This window comes from Juglans microcarpa x Juglans regia, chromosome 1S, assembly GCF_004785595.1.
Source record: "Juglans microcarpa x Juglans regia isolate MS1-56 chromosome 1S, Jm3101_v1.0, whole genome shotgun sequence".
NCBI classification, from domain to species: domain Eukaryota; kingdom Viridiplantae; phylum Streptophyta; class Magnoliopsida; order Fagales; family Juglandaceae; genus Juglans; species Juglans microcarpa x Juglans regia.
The window spans coordinates 8,572,101-8,596,227 of NC_054595.1; the positions used below are offsets into that span (position 1 = coordinate 8,572,101).

At 37.3% G+C, this 24,127-nt stretch overlaps 1 protein-coding gene across 1 annotated transcript; it reads right to left on the reverse strand.

Moving 5' to 3' along the window:
- Nucleotides 1-9,559: 9,559 nt before the first annotated feature.
- On the reverse strand, nucleotides 9,560-11,991 carry LOC121247117 (WAT1-related protein At3g30340-like). The gene is given in 7 exon segments (XM_041145459.1): nucleotides 9,560-9,846; nucleotides 9,944-10,095; nucleotides 10,266-10,477; nucleotides 10,480-10,673; nucleotides 10,770-10,886; nucleotides 11,007-11,069; nucleotides 11,761-11,991. Coding segments are annotated over 7 exon segments (1,113 nt in total). The 5' UTR covers nucleotides 11,961-11,991; the 3' UTR covers nucleotides 9,560-9,671.
- Between the last annotated feature and the right edge of the window lie 12,136 nt (nucleotides 11,992-24,127).

Consider the following 24,127-nt stretch of genomic DNA (forward strand, 5'->3'; position numbering starts at 1 on the left):
AGGTTAAAGGTGCATTACAAAACAATCACCAAAACAACAGAACTTTTTTTATACATAAGCAAAGATTCTTGTTTAAAGACGCAAAAGTAGTAGCCCCAATATACAAGAAATACACAAAGAGTAACATCTAACAAGAAAACCAGTACAAAAAAAAAAAATATATATATATATATATATCAAAGCAGGCATTAGCAAACTTTGTAGATTTTTCCCAGCCACCAATTGTCATGTAATAAACACGTTATGAACAGGCAAACTTGGTCCAAACTCAGGTTCCTCCACATACTTTCAGAATTTCCATTCTCCCCCATTAGTTACCACAAGCCCTACTTGATCCAATGCCTACAAAACCATGTACTTTCAAACCGGAACTCAGTACTAATATAGATGCAAACAATCCCACATTTTACTACACCATAATTTATTGAGAAAAAACAAAGAGATAGAGAAACGGCATTGTAAAAAAAAATAGCCGGTCTAGAGCAGAATCGATATCAAGTTTCCTCAACTTGATCTTCTCCGAACACGATTTGGCACCTACGACGACAATCTGGGACTCGGATTCTTCCTCCAAAAGGTTCAGCCGCATGAAAGGGAGGTCCCAGAGCTCGGAACCCGTGAAGGAATCATACTCTTCGTCACCAAATCTATTTAGGCGCATATGTTTGACGAGGAGGAATTCTGCGTGGTTTAGCGGATTCTTAAGGATCACCGCGAGGTTGTGAATTGCCACCATCAAAAGGGGAAGGATGGGAATGGAAGAGGTATGGAAGGTTAAGGGTAGGTGGAGAGGAATGGGGTTGTAATCGGCCCTGAGGAGAGCAGATGGATGGACTAGGTAGTGCCATGTTCGCGGGATGGAGGAGAGCAGATGGAGTGGGAATGGCTAGCTGTCTTATTTAGGGTCAGGATGAAAATGGTGCGTTTTATTTAATTAGTTTGAAATGTCATCGATTTCCTTACAATTCGTCTCCCGCTAGCAATGATTCGCACCGTTTCATTTAATCTACTAGCATGCCAAGTAAGGGGTGTGCAATGGGAGTGGGCGAAACCGACTGGCTTTAGACTTTTCGTTTTGTTTTTTTTTTTTTTTTTTTTTTTTTTTTTTTTTTTTTTTGTCTTTTGCCTTTTGCTCTCCTTGAGGAACACGTCTCGTACCACAAGTTTATATTTGCGTCCAAAATAGTCCCTCTCAAAACTTAGTCTGATCTCCATTTCGCACCAAAAAGTCACTGTCAACGGCGCCAACCCAGCACAAATTTTCTTTAGCTCTATCTCTCTCACTTAAACCCCTTGCAGTGTGGCCACCTGTAACAAACATCAGCAAAGCCAAGTTTAGAAAAAAGAAAAAACTCTTATAGACCAAAAAAACAGAGTACCTTTCAGGCTTTCAACATTCATACTGAAAAATGATAATTTTTCATTTGTAGCCAAACAAGCTGATTTTTCAAAGACCTCTCTTTCACCAAAACAACCTCCACACTTGAAAAAACTTAGAATTGCTTATCTCTATTTGGATATAAGACGTGTTTGATCTCATTTCATTATTACAATTTTTCTAAATTCTCGCACAAAATATAATAAATAATTCAACTTTTTCAAATTTCAAAACAATAATAATATTAAAAAATAATATTTTAACAATATTTTATTCAACTTTCAATTTTTATCTCAACTAATCTCATGTCAACTCTCTATCCAAATGGCACCTTAAAGTTTCTTGGAAGGAAAAAAGAATATATAAGAAAACCATAACTTACAAGTCAAATGATGGTCGGAACAAGTACCCATCATCAAATTCCTACCTCTACAATCTTTCCTAGACAAACTCGATTTCCCAACTCCACAAAAAAAAAAAAAAAAAAAAAAAAGGAAGATCGAAAGTGATGCACCAACAACACAAACATTGCAACAGCTCAGAAGCTCAAAAGCATTTAAAAATGGATGGGGAAATAGCTTGCAAATCTCCCCCATCCTCTTTGCTTTCTATAAAAGAACATATGTATAACTACATTGTATTCGGCAACCTTATTCTGGCATTGCTCTGATACACGTATAGAGGTCTGGATTCATTCTGATGGACTCAAGTTCATGGGATTTTGGGAAGGGTTGTAAGTTTAAATAAGCTTGAGTTGTATCTCTCGTACTTTTGATCCCATATGGGATAATCTCTTGATCCCACAGAGAGAGAGAGAGAGAGAGAGAGAGAGAGAGAGAGAGAGAGAGAGAGAGAGAGAGAGAGAGAGAGAGAGAAGGAAGAGCTCAGGCGAGGAGGGGAAGAGCGAGAGGGTTGTGGCCCGAAAGGGAAATATTGGTCTCAACTTTTTCAATGATTTTTTTTTTTCTGCAAATGATGCTTCATTCCCAGAATATAACTTACAAACATCATCAACCCAAACACTTAGCACACTACAGACCAGAAGAAAATCATAGACCAAGGGGGTCTTTGCCACTATGAAAGTTTAGGAGCCAAGGGGGAATTGAGATGAAGGGTATGCTTCTGTAAAGGTTATTGGATGATGCCCACTACGCAATTGAATGCGCGCATCAATTCAGATCTCGATGAATTTTCCTAGTTTTCCAGCTATGAAAAGTGTTCAGTAAATTTCTGATATCCTTTATGATTGGTTGAACAATCCAGTGTGCAGTAGTTTCTGGTTTATTCACTGCTTGTAGTGTGAGCAGTGAGTCACCTGCAATTACAATTTTTTCTATATTTCTTTCCTTTGTCTCCTTAACTCTTATACGTAGTGTTGTGGCTTCACCATGATTTGGATTTTGGTTGGGGATGAACTCAGTCTAGACAAAGATTGGTGTACCTTTTTCTGATCTACAAATGGCAGTTGTTGTACTGCCTAAGCTTCTGACCGCCACATCAAAAGTTAAAGTGCAGTGATCACTAGGTATGGCTCTCCATTGGTGGCTTTCATTTACCTATTTAGTTCCCCAAACATAACAGTACTCTTTAAAAGTTTTGATGGTGCCATTAACAAAATTGCTAATACAAGGTTGGATGGCTTCATGAACAATCTTGTTTCTAGGAAACCAAATGCTGTCCATGGCTATGATAGCAAAATTTGAAAGTGATGTTTATCATTGGTGGGGATATTCAAACTCCTAAAGGGGGTGGTTATACAATCCATCCAATGTTTGATGTCCCTATTTGCAAAGCTAGTAATATCTATCAACCAAGGGGATTGTCTCCAAAGGATTCTTGTGAAGGGGCAATTCAGGAAAAGATGCATTTGTGTTTCTTCCTCAGTGTTGCAAATGGGGCATTTGGTGTCTTCTTCACTCAGAGGGATGAAACTTTTCAGATTATTCTTTGTAGGAGTGATGTTGTGAATGACTTTCCAGCAAAATAGTTTAAGTCTGTCTTGGATCCTAATTTTCAAAAAATTTTCCAGTTACCGAATTGATCAAAGGGGTTGGTGTGGTTTTAGTTCATGGAGAGGGAAACATACGCAGATTTGACATAGAAATTGTCCGAGTTGTGATGCATCCACATGATTTTATCCTTTTGGTGATGAAAGTCAAATTGGGCAAGAGGGATTTTCTGAATCTCATTCACAGTGTCTTGGTGGAAGAGGGCTTGGAGAATGATGGTGTTCCATCTTCTCGGTTCCTTCGTTGTTAGTTCAGAGACAGCTAGTGAAAGATCTATAAGAGTGGATGGTAATTTTGGAATGGGTTGATAGGATGGGAGGGCAGGGATCCAAGGGTCAGTCCAAACCTTAGTGGTGACACCATTGTTTATCTGAAAGCAAACATTGTTTTTCAAGAAATCTTTTTAGGATTCCTTTCCAAATCAAAGAGTTAGAAGATCTTGGACTGGTTGTAAAGAATGAAGAATTCTTTAAGTATCTCTTAGTGAGCATTCTCTTCCAAATATTGGTCACTATCATTAATCATTTGCAAACCTATTTTGCTAATAAGAGCACAGTTGAAATCATAGGTTATTCTTAGCCAGAGGCCACCTACTGATTTAGATTTGCAAATAAACTTCTATGATTTAGGAGTGAAATTGTGTGATTTCTGAGTAGGAAAACCCCACCAAAACTTCATAAAGGAATTATCTATGAAGTGAGAAACTACTTTCGGGATTGAAAGGGTGGCCATTTGATAGGAAGGAATAGTGCTAGCTACTGAACTTATTAAAGTGGTCCTACCAACTTGAGAGATGAGCTTAGCCTTCCACCCTGCCAATTTCTGAGTGATCCTTTCTTGCATTTCTTTGAAATGAGCTTTTTTTTTAAGCTTTGAAAAGGAGGGGCAGACCAAGATATTTGATATTAGAAGAGGTTGTTTTAAAATTAAGAATTTCTTTCACTTCTCGTCTGATTTGATGTAATGTGTTGCAACTAAATTGAATGGATGATGACTTAACAATATGGACCTTTTGATCAGACCAAAGGGATTACTTCTCCAGAAAATTATAAAACCTTTGAACATTGTTCTTTGAAGCTTGACCAAATAGGATAAGATCATCTGCAAAGAGCAGATGAGAGATGTTGGGTCCATTATTGCTTGTTGAGATCCCTATGAGGTGACCAAGATTTTCCTCTCTTGTTATCAACGTGTTAGGACCTTAGTACCAAGAATGAATAGAAAGGGGGGATAGTGGATCCCCCTCCCTAAGTCCTCAAGAAGGCTGAAAGTAACCACAAGGGTTTTCATTTATAATCACTAAGTAAGAGATAGTGGAGATACACTCTCTGATCTAGTTAACCCACTTGCTATGGAAACCAAGGTTGTCCATAATACTAAGTAGGAATTTCCATTCCATAAAGTCAAAGGTTTTTTTCATGTCTATCTTGATAGCCATTAGCCTTTTTTTCCTTTTAATGAGATGGAAGATCTCTTGAACCATGATGGTGTTTTTCTGAATGGTCCTCCCAAGTACAAAGGCTGTCTAGTATGGAGGAATGAGTTTCGGAAGGATTTTTTTCAGCCTATTGGCCAGAATCTTAGCTATGACTTTTTAGCAAACATTTGATAGACTAATAATCTTGAATTGGTGGACAATATTAGGGCTATTAGTCTTTGGAATTAGTGCAATGGGTGTGTGGTTCCATTCTTTGAGCAGTTTCCCATTGATGAAAAAGTTCTTGATGGCAGCATTAAAGTCTTCTTTGATGATAATAATGTTTATAGAACATACTAGTGAAGCCATTTGAGCCAAGGGCCTTGGTGGAAGGGCGAGTTGAGAGGATTTCAAGGTCCAAAGGAACCTCACAAAGAAACTGGTTCTCCAAGTCTAAAATCTTGTCAGGGAATAGGTCACTCATTTCTGTGTGCATGATTGGGTTAGAGGTTGTGAAGATCTCATTAAAGTGTTCAAGGAACTTGTTCTGAATGACAAAGATCTCAGTTGTCCATGTATGAGGGTTGATCTTAAGGCTCTCAATGGAATTGGTGTGCCTCCTTATGGTGGTTGACATGTGAAAAAACTTAGTGTTCAGGTCAGTAGTGGTTAACCAATTCAATCTAGCTTTCTGTCTTTGTAGGGTCTCCTCTCTTTTAAGCTACTCATTGAGGTGATCCTTGATTTCAGTTTCCTTAATCATGGACTGAATGGTTGGGTCATTGGATTTCATTTGAGATAGTTCTTGAGTGAGATTTCTAATGGCAGTTTGAATGTGACCAAAGTGGTTCTTGTTCCATACTTTGAGGGTCTTTTTTACTTCCTTTAGTTTTTTTTTTTTTTTTTTTTTTAGAGAATGAAGCTAGGAGTCCCTGTAAAATGGATGGTCCAAGCCTTCTGAATGACCATTTGGCAGGTGGGGTCTCTTATCCAAAACTCTTCAAATGTAAAGGAGGTTTTGTGTTGGTTTCTCCCTGATGTATCAAGAATAATTGGGGAGTGGTCAAATGAGCTAATTGGAAGGTGGTGGAGAGTGGCATTAGGGAAAATGGTCATCCATTGGTGGTTAGTAATCCCTCTATCAAGCATTTCCCTAATGTTTCCTAGGCCCTGCCTGTTGTTAGTCCACATGTACTTCGGACCATGGAAGCCTAGATCAATTTTGTCAGTGTTTTCCATATAAAGTCTAAGACCATTTCCTTGAGAGGAACAAGCAAAGGGTCTCCCACCTATCTTCTCATTTTGGCTCAATATGGAATTTAAGTCCCCAAGGTCTAAAATTGGACCACTAAAACTATTAGCAATTTGGTTCATGGTTTCCCAAAACTTCCATTAATGACTGATTTGAGTAGGGCAATAAACAAGGTTAAAAAGCCGAAGATTATGAGTGGGGTCAGAGTACATAAACAAAGACATAATATTACTATTAACAAACACAAGTTCTACATCTAGGCCATGTTTCCATAAAAACAAAAGCCCCTATTTTCTGCCATTAGGGGGAACAACTATATACATAGAGAAACCTAATCTATTAACAATACTAGAGATATTCACATGCATCAAAATGGTCTCTGAGATGAAGACAACATCATGGCTGTAGCTCCTGATGTTAGCCTTGAGGCATCTGATTGCATGGGGTCGGGCTATACCCCTGCAATTCCATGATCATAGCTTCATTTCAGCTTTGGTGGCAGTTTAGGCCCTGCCACTTTAGCCTTAAAAAAGTGTGAGTCTAAGTCATATTACCAAGAAGTTGTTCCTCATTTTGATATGGAGAGACCTAAGTCTTTTTGTCTTTTTGTTATTGGCATCACTCATCTTGCTCTTTGCTAGCGTACTTTGCAATTAGGACATCCTCTTCCTCTATCTGAAATTTGTCTCACCAAATTAGCATTCCAATTTCCTTTCTCTCCAAGGTTGTTCGAATCCCCTTGTCTCTCTTGAGTCAACACCTTTCTCGTTTCAGTGATAGAGGGATTGTTCTTGGTTGTGTTAATGCAAGTTGAATGGAAGGCTGTGGTATTTTTATTGCAAGGGGAGAGCATGTTGAGTTCTTGGGTTGAGTCTGTATTGCTGTCGTGGTTTGGGCTTGCTGTGTTGGTGAGTGTATTTGAGTTAGGCCTTATAACAAAATAGGATTTACCCGATGGGCTTACTAGGAGTGAAATTGAGTGGTGTTTTGGATCCAGACTTGTTGGGCATTGGAGTTTCTCGTACTGTGCTATTAATTGTTTGAAAAGGTTGGGTTCATAGGGGTTGTGCTGCTCAGAGAGGGAATTAATTGAAGGTGAGGTGATGGGTGAGGGGGCTTGTGGGTTGAGTTTTAATGCTGGAGGCTTGATTCTAGCCATTAGATCTCCACTGTTCTCTTGGAGGGGCTAGATTGCCTTAACTAATGTGATGGAGATTTCAACTTGTACAATCTAAGTCTGCATAGGATGCCAGATGAGATAGCCATTGCTATCTTTAATTTTTTCTTGAATCTTTGTCTGCTGAGTTGGATGTCTACCACATGTTTCTTTTTTAAGCTCAGTGAGTTCCATGCTCATGCAGGTTTGGTTTCCATGAAAGGGTGCACCACGGGTATCAAGCTAAATGCAATGGGGGCTTGCAACACTATTTTGTCCCCAGAAGATGTTTTGGTTAATAGTGTGACTTTCCTTCTTATATATCACCTTTTCCTTTTATTTGCTGGGAGTTTGTGGAAAAAATTGTCTTGTTGCTGGTGGGGGTTGATGAGTTGGTGGCACGCTTGCTACATTTTCTCCAAAGGCCACCATTTCAGTTTGTTGACTTCCTTGATGATCATACTGATGTGCATTACTCATGATATCTGTATAAGAAGATTAATCAATTTCTGTCATGACTAATGTATACATGAGCAAACTTTTAGCATTTTATCCTCAATTATGTAAAAAGAGCGTTATGAAAATCTAAAATTTGTGCATTGATTATATGAAGATTATCTATTTATGTTCAACACTTGTTTTGATATGAAATGTTGCATCTGAAAAACCCCTGGCATGACTTTCTGCTTTTTTCCTGACCTATCTACGGATGTAAAACTATAGCATCCGTTTGTATTGGTACTAATATCTCTGTTTCTGGTAAACCTACTTTGGAAATAAAGTGGTTTTCTGCGTGACCTTTCCTGTGTACACACTTATGACTTCGAGAACAATAAAGGGGAGATTCACATTCTATTCATGCTTGGTTGACCATCAGGGTTAGCATAACCCTACCATGATGGTTAAACATGGAACACGTTCAATTATGATGTTGTTCAGTTATGCTTAAACATGGAACACGTTCTCTGAGAATTTGGTAACATGTTTTATTTTGCATTTCGTACTAACTCATGTTTACGCACTAACTAGTATATACTTACTGAGTTATTGATAACTCACTTCTTATCTCTATAACATTTTCAGATGATTTTGATGATGCAGCTGAGAGTCAAGATTAGGAAACATGGGCATGGTTTAGCTGAGGATTGTATATTGAGTACCTAAGGGTACTGTAGTTATGAGGGGAGTTTATTTATTTTGGATGATATTTTCATTATGTTGATCTGATTTACTGGGAGATTGATATTATTATGGAGAATTTGTGGAATTATTAATTTATCTTGTTGGATTATTTCATTGAAAAACCTTGTTGAGGATTGTGTATATGTTTGGCTGAAATAGGTGAATTTATGTTTATGGAGTTTTGAAAATTATATTTGTATTGTTTGGAGATGATGTTAGGTGATAGGTAGTAATTCTCCGACCCCTCTAGATACAGGGCGTTTCACACAATCCTGACAATCGGGTTAACATGGCCTTTGATATTGATGTTGATATTGTTATTGTTCATGTTACTTCTTATGCCAATGGTGTTTTTGACTATTTTTTTTTTTTTTTATCATTAAAGGTTGTATATAAAATCCAGCTTTGTCTTTTAGCAAGAAACATGACAATTTCTACGTTATTTGCAAGTGCACTATCTCATGTTCTCTGGATACTATTATATACTCACTGCTTACTGAGTATATGAGATTACCCATTTATTTTCATATTATTTTTCAAATAAATTTGATGGTCATTATGGTACCAGGAATACATGGCATGAGGGAGCGATTAGAAGTGGATATTGAGATAAGTGTCAAGTGGCACCAATGGAATTGTCACGATTTAAGTATTTTCATCAAAGATTTTGGTTGAAGGATTCGCCCAAGTCTTGGGCGTGACAATAGCTAGCTGGACTAGACATACTCTTTTGCAACGAAATGGATACGAAATATACATTTCATTGCAAATAGACATACTCTTTTGAAAATACAACCCTGTTTGCAACGAATAGAAATTTTGTTTCAAATAGGGTACTATTTGCAAACCCCATTTGCAATGAACTTCCATATTATTGCTAGCCTTATTTGCAACGACAATAAATCAATTTGCATTGATAAAATCTCATTGCAAAAGGTGACTATTTGCAACGAAAAAAAAATCGATGGGATAAACTTTCACCAATGCGGCATTTGCGAGAGTAGGGCAACGAGATGTTATCATTGCAAATACTCTTTTGCAACAAAAATTTGACTTTTTGCAACGGTTTTTTTCTTAGCAAAAAGTCATATATGTTGTAGAGTCAATGTAGTCTTATTTCATATATATAAACAAAACCATATTCTGGTTAATTGTAATTCCTTTCTGCATTTCATCAAATTACTAAACAGAATGGCTTACAGTAGCTTAACAAGCCAGAAACCCATAGTCTGGATCGATGGCCTAGCTAGTACTGAATCACTGATGGGTGAATTGGATTATAACTGTTCGGAACTGGTCAAGGACACCATGGGTTGTTTTGTGACAGGTATGATCACTTGTGACACCGGGTGACAATCTGCATCTTCTTCAGCTGCATGGTCTTGTTTGTCATTGCTTTTACCCCATAGAAGAACATACATGCCAACTATAACTAGGAGAGATCCCAGAATACTGTTCATTACCAATGAAGAATGTTGATGAGTAGTCTATTTATCTAATAAGCAACAAATTCCGTACGGAAAAGTAGCGTCCAAATAAAAGTCTCAACCTTCCAAGGTAAATTTGATCATGCAAGATAGAGAAATCAAACAGGGCTACAAATATCTGTATGAGAGGGGTGAATGCTGACGTGAAGAGTGGACCTCTTTGCTTGACACACCATGACATCGCCACATAGCACAGGCCTGACCCAACCATCCCCTGTGTTCAACAACAAAAACGTCCTAGGTTTATTTAGTATCCTTTGTTTGTATTAAACGTTACTCAATATTAAGAAATGAGACACACACACACACACGAACACAGGCTTGAATCCTGAAAATTAAGAATGTCATGCTTTGCAACATTCGAATCTTAAAGAGAGTGCTTACAGAATATATGACACTTAAAATCTCTAACCTCCCTTTCAAAACCCACATAGCAAGGTCTTTCTCAATGATGAAACTCAAGATGGCTGATTGAATTGCACCAAACAAGTTTAAAAATGCTATGTTAGAATATTGATACGGATATCTTTTGCCAATTCTTGCTTGTATAAGGAACCATGAGGACCACAATAGACTGCCAGCAGCCAAAAGTAACGACCGATTGCCCACCTCACTGTCTTAGCAGAAACCATCTGATCGGCACGGTTTGGTTTGTGAGTTGTGGCTCGCAACTGTGGTTTATTCAGTGACTTTCCTTTGTAAAGTGTTAATACCAAAACACCTGCAATGCATACCAGACTACCTAACACCTTAGCTTTCCCGCCCTTGCTTTTCATTCTCACTTTCTCTAGACTGCAAAAGAGTTGCAAATGGTAGATTTTTACAATTATTGTGGTATATGTTCTCAGTAATAAAAAAAATAATTGGAGATGTGTCTGTATTTATTACCCAAATGGAAGTGCCAACAGAAATGTGTTGACAGGCACCATGTTGAGGAAAGCACATGCGTAGGTAGCAGACGTGTATTGAAGTCCAAGGAGGAAAGAGTATTGTGTGAGCGTTACCCTGAAAAGATATAGAAATTGTTTAGGGTTCTCAATGACGGTAGTACATGTAATGGCGAGAATTCAAGTTGACAAGTCTGCGGAGGCCCATGATCAGTAGTGTAGAATGTCATAATTATACCCGACCAGAGCACTGAAGAAAAGTTGACATAAGATACGAGCTGTAAGTTCGGATCTGCTTTTCCTGCAAGCAACCATACTCTATAATAACCGCTTTCGACAAACGCGTTCTAAAGTTAAGCTACTTTGGCTGCGTTTGGATGTTAAGTTGAACTCAGTTCTTTATAAATGATAATGAGTTGAGTAGTAGAAGGAGTTATGTGGAGCTCATTTAAACTGAGTTTAAAGTGTGTTTGGATGTTAAAATGAATTTAATATTTTTTTATGGAAAGTTGAAAAAGGTAATAGATCTCACGTATAATGAGATTTTGAGTTGAGATGAGTTTAGTAATTTGAGAGTTGGATGTTTAAATGTTAAACTCAATTTAAAATTAAACTAAGTTTAGATGAGTTCAGCTGAGTCTTGCAACCAAACGCAGCCTTAAAAGTCGATCAAAGTGTGAATGCATATGATAAAAGCAGTACGTTCAAGTTTGCTTTCCTTGAAAAGATTTATGTACGAGTAATGCTACAGTGAAGTGTGCAAGCGTTATGCAGTCGCATTAAAAAAGAGTGAGATCTATTATTAAAAAATTAATTTTTTTCATATGGATCATATATTTATTCACTTTTTTTCAAAGTGATTGCACGGCACTTGCACACTCACGTCTGCAACTATCATTTCTTTTTCTTTTTTTTTTCCCAAAAAGAATGAGAATTCTATACTACTTTACCATTACTGATATTAAAAAGTTAAGAATTAAGCAACTACGTACCTTTCCCAGAGGTAGGCAATGGGTGCTAAGAAAATTGCAGAAATGGACTGTCGGTATGTAACAATAATTAATTGGTTCATTCCTTCGTTAAGAACTTTCTTAAGAAGTAAATTCACAATAGACAATGCAAAAGTAACCGCTACCATGACAGCAACAGGCTTCCATTCTGCAAAGCTATTCATCATCTTAACTAGATGCATGCATGTACGGCCAGCCTCCTCTCTCCTCTGATCTGTTGCTCTTGGAAACATAATGCAGAGAGACATGGCTTTGTGCAGCTTGTATATATAGGCAAACCACCTCCCCCAAAAGGGAGTAGACATGAATAATAATATTCTGCATCAAATCAACCCTTTTTGAGAAATCAACATTGCCATGCATGCATCTTTAAGATAGATATATAAAATTTTTATGGCCCGTTCGTTAGGTAAAGTTATAGCATCAATTGCTAACCTCATCTTAATGCATCATGGTTACACGTTCAGAGATTTGTCACTAGTCCCGACTTTATTTTTTTAAATATTAACCATTATGAGGATAGTATCGCTATCTTTACGCCACCCAGAAGTTTTCTGTCATAATTATATTATTATAACTAGAAGTGGCTGTAAGCATCGTTAGAGAAAGTGGCAGAGATGGAGAGCCAGCAGGAGTGCATCATTAGAAAGTGGTGACAGATATGCCTAAGCATGCATTCTTTTGGTCTGGATTGGAATCTGATACTTGAGAGAAACGATCGAATTGAGTACCATTGCTGTAAATTTCATTACTATTTACCGTACTTAGAAACGCTAATAGCGAATGCAAAGCAAAGTAAATGGAGGATGCCTGCTGGCTGTACCTCTTATGCACAGTTGGAATTATTGGTTTTTAATATTCACGACGCTCGTCACCATTGTCTGAATACAGGGCCGGCTCTTCCACTAGGCCACTTAGCTAGGCAGTTGCGTAAGCTCCCAACTTAATTGTTCCTGCAAAAAGCAAATATATATTTGATATGAACCCTCAAGAATAAAATCTTGAGGTATAGCCACAAAGGAGAAATGTCACAAAGGTTGTGATTTATCTTTGATAAGTTCAAAAGTTCAATCAAGAACAAGAGGAGATAAACTCAACTCACAATGAATAAATTCATTAAATTTTATGAACTTCTTAAAATGAGGCTATAAAGAGTATTTAAACCTAAATCTAATTAAAACCCTAGCCAAAATAAAGCTCTTTCTTCCAAAACTACCCCTGGATGAATAGTACCGCGGCAACAGTACCACGACTATAATAACTCGCTACAGTACCTCATTAAACCGTAGTTCCTAAAAAATAACTTTCCAAATAAGCCTTTGGCCCAAATACAAGACATTTCCAAAAATCTTAATTCATAAGAAATAAGACATATGTGGGTCAAGCATCCTCAAACCCACTTATTCTAAACTAATAAAATAAATCATTTAAATGATTTTAATAAATTGAAAGTTTTCAATAACAATAGGCCCAAATAATAACTCTAAGTTATGTATTCCATAGCATGTATCAAGTGGATAATCGTTGGATCTCCTTCTCTCAAGCGCATATTGAATATTCAACTCTTGCTAGACTCATCCCAAGTGGATTGCACCAATCCTTGCATTGCTTCCTTGATCTTCTTAGCTATTGATCTTGTAATTGGCCTATCTGGAACTTGCAAATGATCTTTAAGTCTAGGCCCACTTTGTTTCCCATCATTCCCCTCTCCTTAAAAGGATTTGACCTTGAATCTCCACCTGGATCAAAGGGAAAAAGATTAGTAACATTGAAAACAGCAGAAACATGATACTTACCTGGAAGATCTACTTTATATGCATTTTCTTTAATTTTCTCAAGAATTTGAAAAGGTTCATCCTTCTATTTCTGTCATCAACAAGCAACAACATCAAATCTAAAGGAGTAAGTGGATTAAAACCATAAATAATGTCAAACAGAAAATAAGAAATAGTAGTATGCAAGGTTTTATTATATGCATACTCTAATAAGGGCAAATGATACTCCCGCAAATGTCCATGTAACAATTCAATGAATGGCAAATGATACTCCCACAAATGTTCGTGAAACACATCTAAAGCATTCGTTACACCAAAATGACCATTCCAGTCATATGCAAACTCAATAAATAGCAAGCAATACTCTGACAAACGTTCATGCAACACGTTGATCAATGACAAATTATACTTCCACAAACGTTCATACACGTCAATGAATGGCAAATGATACTCCCACAAACATTCATGCAACATGTCTAAAGTCTTCTTTATACTAAAATAATCCATCAAATCAAATCCATGCACAAGCAACTCACGCATAAGACTAGTAGGCACACAAAGTCTATTTTCTCTAAACAAGTACCAATTTAGTTTATGCAACTTACCAAATAATGATTTCTCACGTACTCTATACACACTAGCCAAGCCATCATCATTAACATACAATTTCTTATCATATTCAAGTCTCAATAACTTTGCATCTAAAATGATGACAAGGACATACCTTCTTACTAAAGCATCAACCACAAAATATTTCTTATTACCTTGTGGGTACTTAATTACATGAGAAAATGTCTCAATGAATTGCACCCACTTGGCATGCATTCTATTCAACTTACCTTGTCCCTTCAAGTGCGTTAAGGACTCATGTCCTTCAACGAAAGGTCGAGTAGGAATTGTCGCACCAGGTACAAAATCAATGTAGTGTTCTATCTCCCTAATAAGTGGCAATCCACTAAACAAACCGCTAGGAAACAAGATCTCATATCCCTATAAAAAAGAAACAACAGTACTAGACAAAGAGTCGTTAAATTCGTTAGTATAAAAGCTTGCCTTAACATAAAAACTCACTTTTGTCTTTCTGTTTGTATCTGCAATCTCTCTTTCCTTTTCCTCTTGTGGCTCCACTCTTTTTTCTTGACTCTTAGCCACATCTCTATTTTCTTTTTCACTCTCTCTTTCTCTTGATGTTTCGGCCTCATTCTCTTTTTTCCTCTTACTTTCTTTTTCCTTTTCACTCTCTTTTTTTCTTTCACTCTCCTATTTTTTGAACTCTTGGGGTCACAAATGTTTTTCAACTCATTCCCTCTTTTTCTTAAGGTTTCAGTCTCACCCTCATCTTTTCCCTTAGGTGGTTCAGTCTTCCACTTTGTTATAGTTTGATAATTTCTGTCCCACCTTGGTTTCCAAGGAATACTAGAAACCCAAGTATACCTTGATGTACCCTTTCTTTTTAACTGCCTCTCCACCTTCATAACCATGTGCACCATGTCCTCTACTTCTACATAATGTTGCAACTCAACTACATTGGTTATCTCCCTATTCAACCCATTAAAAAATCTAGCCATCGTGGCCTCCCGATCCTCCACTACATTAGCCCGAATCATAGCTACCTCTATCTCCTTATGGTAATCCTCTACACTCCTAGACCTCTGTGTAAGATTTTGTAGTTTTTGGTAGAGGTCTCTATAGTAGTGGCTAGGTACAAATCTCCGCCTCATGATAGCTTTCAACTCTCTCCAAGTTTCTACAGGCCTCTCAAGATTCCTCCTCTTATTGGTCACTAATTGATCCCACCAAATAATCTCATAATCAGTGAACTCAATTACGGCCAACTTCACCTTCTTCTCCTCAGAGTAATTATGACAATCAAACACCAACGCTATTCTTTTCTCCTACTCTAAATAAATTTCAAGGTCAATTCTATCTTGGAATGATGGTATTTTCATTTTGATACTCTTAAGGTTCTTATCTACTCCATCTTGACCCCTTGGGTTTGCCCTAAGTTCTCTTCCACGCATAACTCCTCTATGTCTACCCAATCCAACTTCAGATATTAGGTCTTCCTCATCCTCACCATACTCTCCATTCTCATACCCATTCTTAATATTAGGCTTACGTCGTCTCCTATCTCTCCCACCTTGTAGATTTCTAATCACTGCTTCTTGATGATTCATCATATCCCTTACTTCACCCAACACTAAGTTCAACCGCTCAAATTGTTGTTGCATGGCATGCAACACAAAGGAAGAGTTATCTGCCATCCCCTTTGGTGATGAGTCACTCCTATGAGATATCGTAATGTACTGCACAAAAAGAATATTAGTGGAAAACCTCACATACTCATTTACATGTTTGCACTCGAATAATAGCACTTCATTCGTATTTCACTCTTAATTGACTTTTTCCCGATAATAGTCTCACACTCTCTTGCCTTTTACCTCAATAGTTTTCCCGCTCAACATCTTTAAGAATTAGTTGAGTAAATCAAGACAATACAACCTTGTATTATTCCAACTAGTAATATAGATCCAAGAAACAAGAACAAGAAACAATGAAGGAATAAAATGATACGAGACTCAATGAATTTATACGAGGAAAATAGTAATTATAAAACAATATACCAACTAGAAAGATGTATTCAGCCCATTTGATGATAAAGCTCAGTCAATAAATGTATTTCCTTCTCTTTGTTGTAACTATGTAGCAACTTTTGAATATGCTACATGCTCTTATCTTCTTCTTCTTCTTTTCAAATTTTTTTTCTTCTCTTTTCTTTTTTTTCCCTTTCTTTTCTTTTCTTTTTCTCTTCTTTTCTCTAATTAAATCATGAACAGTAATTCTCAATTGTGAAAATCAAGCAATCGAATTCAAGCACATAAGAATTTACAATGAAATAGAAGAGAATCAATGGAACGACACTCTAAACAATTGACAAAGCAATTCTCAATTGTGAAAATCAAGCAATCGAATTCAAGCACATAAGAATTGACAATGAAATAGAAGAGAATCAATGGAACGACACTCCAAGCAATTGACAAACTTAGATATGCAAGAAACCCTAGAATTTTGAAATCCTAGGTGATGCAAATTTCAGCCAAACCAAAAACTCTAAGAATTTCGACAACCTACTTTTTGTTTTTTTATTTTTTTTTGCAACCCTAGAACAATGAAGTCCTAGAATCAAAATTAAAGATGCAAGAATTAAAAGATAGAATCAGACCTGATTGAAAACCTTGCTCTAAATACCAAATGATATGAACTCGCGGGAATGAAATCCCTTGAACCCACAATCAATTTGAAAACTCACCCAAGAAAGCCAAAATCAAGTTAATGGATGGAGAATCTAGACCCTATGAGAACTCATTTCAAGAACTTAGATTATATTAAAATCTAGATCGATTGAAAAACTAGTTTCAAGAACCCAGATTACAAGGAGGAACGCCACAAAGGTTATGATTTACTTTTGATAAGTTCAAAAGTTCAATCAAGAACAAGAGGAGATAAACTCAACTCACAATGAATAAATTCATCAAATTGCATGAACTTCTTAAAATGAGGCTATAAAGAGTATTTAAAACTAAACCTAATTAAAACCCTAGCCAAAATAAAGCCATTTCTTCCAAAACTACCCTTGGATGAATAGTACCGCAGTTACAGTAACTCGCTACAGTACCTCATTAAACCCTAGTTCCTAAAAAGTAACTTTCCAAATAAGCCATTGGCCAAAATAGAAGGCCTTTCCAAAAATCTTAGTTCATAAGAAATAAGACATATGTGGGTCAAATATCCTCAAACCCACTTATTCTAAACTAATAAAATAAATCTTTTAAATGATTTTAATAAATTGAAAGTCTTCAATAAGAATAGACCTAAATAATAACTCTAAATTATGTCTTCCACAGCATGTATCAAGTGGATGATCACTGGATTTCATTCTCTCAAGCCCATATTGAATATTCAAGCCTTGCAAGACTCATCCCAAGTGGATTGCACCAATTCTTGCATTGCTTCTTTGATCTTCTTAGCTCTTGATCTTGTAGTTGGTCTATCTAGAACTTGCAAAGGATCTTTAAGTCTAGGCCCACTTTGTTTCTCATCAATATTATAACGGGAACTAGTATAACATTACCAATTTTTTAGATAGTCGATAAAAAAATTGGGAACCTGCATGATGGTGTATCATTAAATTTATTTTATTTGCTTTGTTCACAATACTCCGTTATTAAAAAAATATTATTTTAATGCATCTATCATATACCATAAATGTATACATTAGCATGAGCTTTTTTGGCATGACTATTAATATTTATGATTATGTTTCTAAATATATAAATATCTATATATATGCTAATATTGGAACTTTTTTTCAGAATTCTATTATGTTTGAGTTCAAACGTTGATGATGACAAAATGTTTTCTTTTGTCCATCTCTTTTTCATTTCCAATGCTGGTACTGAGACATGAAGTGACCGAATTCTCATCATATTTTTATATAATAATTACATACTCTCATTCTAAAGGTATACTTGCTTTATATCATTATCAGTTTAATATACACCACAAAAATTATAAATAACTAAAAATACTTTTCATAAAATGTTTGTACGATGTGAGGACCTCGCCTAATCAAAGGGATGCATGAGCGGCGTAGATCAAGGCAAGAAACAGATTAACAACGATGCAGGCAAATGTAATCGTGAAGAAGGCTGTCAGGTGAGCAATATGTTATGGCGAGTAAAGGCACGGAATCAGAAGCACAAGCAAGCAAGTCCAACAACACCTTGGGCGAGCAACGATCAAGGCAACTTCGTTTTGGGTCCCTTTCTTTTTCCTTGGCGAAATGGGTTTAAGACTCGGGATTGGATTTTACATCATGTGTAAACAAGCACCCTACACTCGGTTTGTGCTTCATGAATGCTAGGTTATGGTGCAAGCACATAATGAGAGGGAGGAAGTGAGCCATATACCTAGACTAACAACTGATTTGCACTTGAGAGATATAGTCGAGATGAAGCAACGATTTCGTACGGTGAGAATGGTGTTTTGGTGGTTGTTGCATGGCTACTCTCGACCATTTTCTCTACATGCAAGTTTGATCATGAATGTATGTATCTATAACAATCAACATATGTAATGATCTATGTTATGATATGTATAATGGTTCCATAAGGTAAACGCATATTACATGGTTGTCGTGATAGACACACTAGTAGCACACTTTAGTGTTGTGATCCTCATGTATGGATTTCTAACCCTATGCCACAAGTGAAGTCAGATTGTCACGATCAAGATCACTAACTCATAAGGTCAAAAGTGGGTACTGGCAAGTAAGGAAAGTGAAAGGCAAGTTACAATATGTTTCATGTACATGTCTAGTTATGTATTTACGAGTATGCACTTTTTTCAAGAAAACCTTATGTTGATATTATATTTACTATATGATGCAATCCTTATTGAGTATTCAACTTATTTTTGAATTTTTTAACCACCCTAGATAATGATCACTACGAGAATGAAGTTGTGGGATGATGTAATCCTTATTGACTATCCTTTTCCAAATCCTTTTGGACTTCTTTCTATCTTGCAGCCCAAAATCTATGTTTGTTTAGCAACTGCGGCATGGAGGTATTCCTTTAATTTAGACCTCAAAATCCAATCTTGTGGCATGCTTTGGCTTCGTAGTAAATGTGCATGTGCGCAGAGGAGTCTGGTTTACATGTTTCTAGTTCATGCTCTTTTGCTATCTCAGTTTGTTCTCATTTTGCTCAAATTTTAGGAATTTCCTACTGTATGGCACTAGGTTGGAGGGACAAGTTGCTTACTTGGTGGTCTTTTCTTCAAGAGCATCTGCTTGCTCAGCTAACCCCTTAATCCTTTAGGAACTATGTTTAGCTCGAAATAGTGCTCAAGTGGTTGCTAGAGGTTAACTCACTATTAAAGCCTTCCAAAGCATTCCCAAAACATGCATATTGGTGAAGGCCAAATCTCCATTGATGCTTCAATGGTTATTTTCCCCATTTGGCAAGATGAAGCTAAACATTAATAGCACTTCAAAAGCAACCTAAGGCCTATTGACTGTGGTAGTGTTATAAGAGACCATTCAAGCCAATTTATTCATGGTTTTTTATGCTCACTAGGTTGAGACTAATATGTTTTTTGATCTTTTAACCTTGCATGTCCGTTTGCTATTGTGCTATCAATTAGGTGTTCATGAAGACCAAATTATTAAAGACAAATTCATTGTTAGTTGTTCATTGCTTTAGCCACAAAAGCTAACCTCCATGCAGTTTTTTTAACTTTAGCATGATATTCTTCTTTTAATTACCTATATGGACTTTGAAACTTTGCAAGCATTTCAAGAAGGAAATGGTCTTGCAAAATTGGGTGTAAATGGTTGCAATGCATCCTTCTCATCAGCCTCTTGACGTCCAAAGCATCTTATGGTGTTTTTTCTACTAATAAATTTATTTGCGACAATAAAATCGCAGCAAATACTTATTGCAACAACAACAATAGCTGTTGTGATGGCTTTTTTGCAGCAGAACATCTTAACATTTGCGGCAACTATAATCACCACAAAAGTCAATTATTTGCAACCAATTATGAAGCGATGCAATAGATAGCTTTGAGACGCATTATTACCGTCCCCCTAGCTGCAAAAATTAATGGAAGGACAAATATTTTCGCAACACATTTAGTACTTTTGCAAAGACTTAAAGTGCCGTAAAAAGCCATAATTCTTGTAGTGATATTAAAGCTAGTCTTCCAAACTTTAGACATTAAAGGATCTTATATTTTTTCAGGTAGTTTTTCTTCGAGTTTATTTTCTTGAATAGCACACACATGTATGATTAGTCCTCTACGATATTTCATAAGCTTGATTTGGGATTTATTTATTACGCCCAAGCTTTATATTGTAATAAGGCATTCTTTCGTCAAAAGTGAGGGCAATTAATGAAATATGTAGATACCATCCTCCTTTTTTAAAAAAATAAGAATTTCTATGCTGCGGAGTCTTCTCTCGTTTTTTTCTCTCTAGAAGAAAGTTGAGGTGAAGTGGGGTCCACCATGATTCTAATTGAATCAGTGGTGGTTGGGAGTGGAGGGCCAGCTTACGGAATAATTTCTGTCATTTGCAAGGGACGGTACAGGTGGTTACAGGGTTGCTTTTTTGGTGGAGAGAAAGGGAATACGACGGTGAGAGGTCAGTCTAGTGGTGGTGAGCACTAGATTTCCGTGTGGTTTCCTGGTGGTGGTGAGATGAATGAGCTCGAGCATTAGTGGGAGAAATTGAAGTTGTCAGAGGAGGAAGCAGTGAATATTGACATTGATGAAGTTGGATTAGCAGATCTTAAATACAAAGAAGAAGTGAGTCTGGTAGGGAAAGCCTGGGTGGAGAGGAAGATTAGTAAGGGCATGATTGAGACAATGATGGCAAAAATATGGAGGATTAATAGAAGAGCAAAGATCCATGAGGTGGGTCTGAATGGTTTTGTGGTTGAGTTTGCTAATCACACGGACAAGTAGAGAATATTAGAGGGGAGACCTTGGCATTTTGACAACCAGTTGTTTGTATTGGTGAACTTCGATGGTCTCACACCTCCACAACAAATGTAGTTTAATACCGAAGGATTATGGGTCCAACTGCATGATATGCCCCAAAAATGCATGAACAAGGAGAAAGGGGAATTATTAGGTGGAACAATTGGTAAGGTAGTGGAGGTTGACACAGAGAAAGATGGGAATGGATGGGGTTTCTTCCTTAGAGTCTTAATCGAAATAGACCTTCATAAACCACTAGCAAGAGGGAGGACCATCAACTTGAAAGGTAAGGCATATTGGATCCCTGCAAGGTATGAAAAACTTCCTCACTTATGCTTCAAGTGTGGTTGTATTGTACATGAAGTTTTGGGTTGTAAAGGAGGGATGGCTAGTGAGTACCAGTATGGTGCTTGGCTGAGAGTAGGGGGTAGACTTAACACAAAGGAAGGGGGGAAGAGATAGTGAAAATGGGGGAGTTATGGAGGGAGGAGATAGTGAAAATGGATTAGTTATAACAGGTGAAGGGAGGCTAGAAAATGAGAGGGAGGGAGATATGGGGGAAGAGGTTGAAGTGGTTCCTGCTACTCAGGAATGTGAGCCTAACAGAGGGGTGAGTAGGGAGGAAATAAGGGAAAAGGTGATGCTTGAAGAAAAGAGTAGCTCAAAGGAGATAATGAGGATTGTAGCTTCTGAAGAAGAGAATGAAGAGAGGGAGGAGGGGATGCAGGCTAAGCAAACACTCGAGGAAAGGAAGGGGGTGGATGGGAGCAAAGGGTCAAATACAAACAGCAATAAAAGGAAGGTAAAAGAAGTTTGGAAAAGAAGGGTTGGGGAACAAGGCAAGAAGGGTGAGCTAGTAATTGACCTATCACCCTCAAAGAGGCTGCTGAGATCAGGGTTGACAAAAAGGAGGAAGAGAGAGTAGGCAAAAAATCAAAAGGGGTGGAGGGATGTATGGCTGAGATAGTTGAGGGGTACTCATTTGAAAGGGTGGAGGCTGTGAAGCAGCATCACCTATCACCATGAAAATCTTGAGTTAGAACTGCCTAGGGCTTGGGAACCCTCGGACAGTTCAAGACCTTTGCCACTTGGTAGAGGAAAAGATGCCCAATGTTGTGATCTTAATGGAGACTAAGTTGAGGAAGGCTAATGGTGAGAAAATTAGACGGAGGTTGAAGTTTGAAGGCTGTTTGGTTATTGAACCTATAGGACAAAAGGGTAGGTTGATGCTGTTATGGAAACAACCTCTAGAAGTTGAGGTAGTGAACTACTCCGAATGACATATTAGTACTTAGATAAAAGAAGTCTATGGAGATATCAAATGGCTATTAACAGACTTTTATGGATAACCATATACCAATTTGAGGGAAGAGATATGGAGACTTCTAAGTTCCTTAAAACCACAAGATGATAAGAGGTGGTGTGTGGTAGGTGATTTCAATGAAATATTGGTTCATGATGAGAAGAGAAGGTGAAAATAAAAAATAGAAAGACAGATGGCCAGGTTCAAGGAAGCTTTGGAGGAGGGGGGTTTGTTTGACTTGTGCTGGAAGGGGGACAAGTATACCTAGAGTAACAAGCAAGAGGATGAGTCATTCACTAAAGAAAGACTTGATAGGCCTATAGCCAATCATAAATGGAAGGAATGCCATGCAATAGGGTGGGTGGAAGTATTGGTGGCTAGGTGCTCTAATCACAGGCCCATTGTGTTGTGTATGAACCAGAATTTTGAAAAGGCATGGAGACACAAGAAATTGTTCAGATATGAAGCTTGTTGGTCCTTAGATGAGAAATGTGAAGAGGTGTTAAAAACAGTTTGGCAAAAGGGATCAAGGGGTGGGGAATCTTCTATGGGGTTAACTCATAAAGTGAATGAGACAAGAGGAGCTTTGGTAAGATGGAGTAAATAGATGGCTTATGATCAGAAAAGAGTTTTATTAGAAAAAACTGCTTTGTTAAGGGAGTTACAAAAAAATGAGGGAAGCCACAACATTGTAGCCATCAAAGTATTACAAAGGGAGATTGGAGTTATGTTAGAGAAGGAGGATTTGAAAATGGAAGCAAAGGGCTAAGGTAACTTGGTACCAATTAGGGGATAAAAATATCAAATTTTTTTATAGTTGTGCTAATCAAAGAATGAAGCGTAACAAAGTTCTAATGGTAGTTGATGAGAATAACATTCAACATACAAGCCCAGAAGGATTGGAATGGGTCTTTAAAATTTTTTTGAAAATTTTTTTGCCTCCTCAGAACTTGGAAGTGGTGGCATTGAGGACTGCTTGAAGAGTTTAACTCCTTGTGCGACAAGTGGAATGAATGACTAGCTCTCAAAAGTTTACACCAGAGAAGAAATAGAAGCAGTAGTAAAACACATGGCTCCTCTCAAATCCCCAGGACCCGATAGATTAGGTGCCTTTTTCTTCCAGAAGTATTGACACTTAATTGGTGAGGAAGTCAGCAATAATATACTGAGTTGGCTCAATGATAACTCTTTAACCCCTCTTGCAAATTTCACTTATATAGCTTTCATTCATAAGATTACAGATCCTAAACTGGCTAGTGATTTTAGACCCATCAATTTGTGCAATCTAGTTTATAAAATAATGGCTAAGGTGATGGCTTACAGACTTAAGGGTGTTCTTAATGATATTATATCCCCTAATCAAAGTGTCTTTATACCTGGGAGGTTAATTACGGACAACATTTTGGTAGCATATGAGGTTTTGCACTATGTGAAAGTGAGGAAAAAAGGTAAAGTGGGAAGTATGGCCATTAAGCTTGATATGTCAAAAACTTATGATAGGATTGAGTGGCCTTATCTGAGAGTAGTTATGGATAAATGGGTTTTTGTAACAAGTGGATAGAGTTGACCATGAAGTGTGTGACAATAGTTTCCTATTCAATTCTTGTCAATGGGAAGCCAAGTGGATTAATTAAGCCCTCGAGAGGATTGAGGCAAGAAGACTCTTTGTCCCCCTATTTGTTTATCCTTTGTGCTGAGGGGCTTGGTTCATTGCTTAATAACTTAG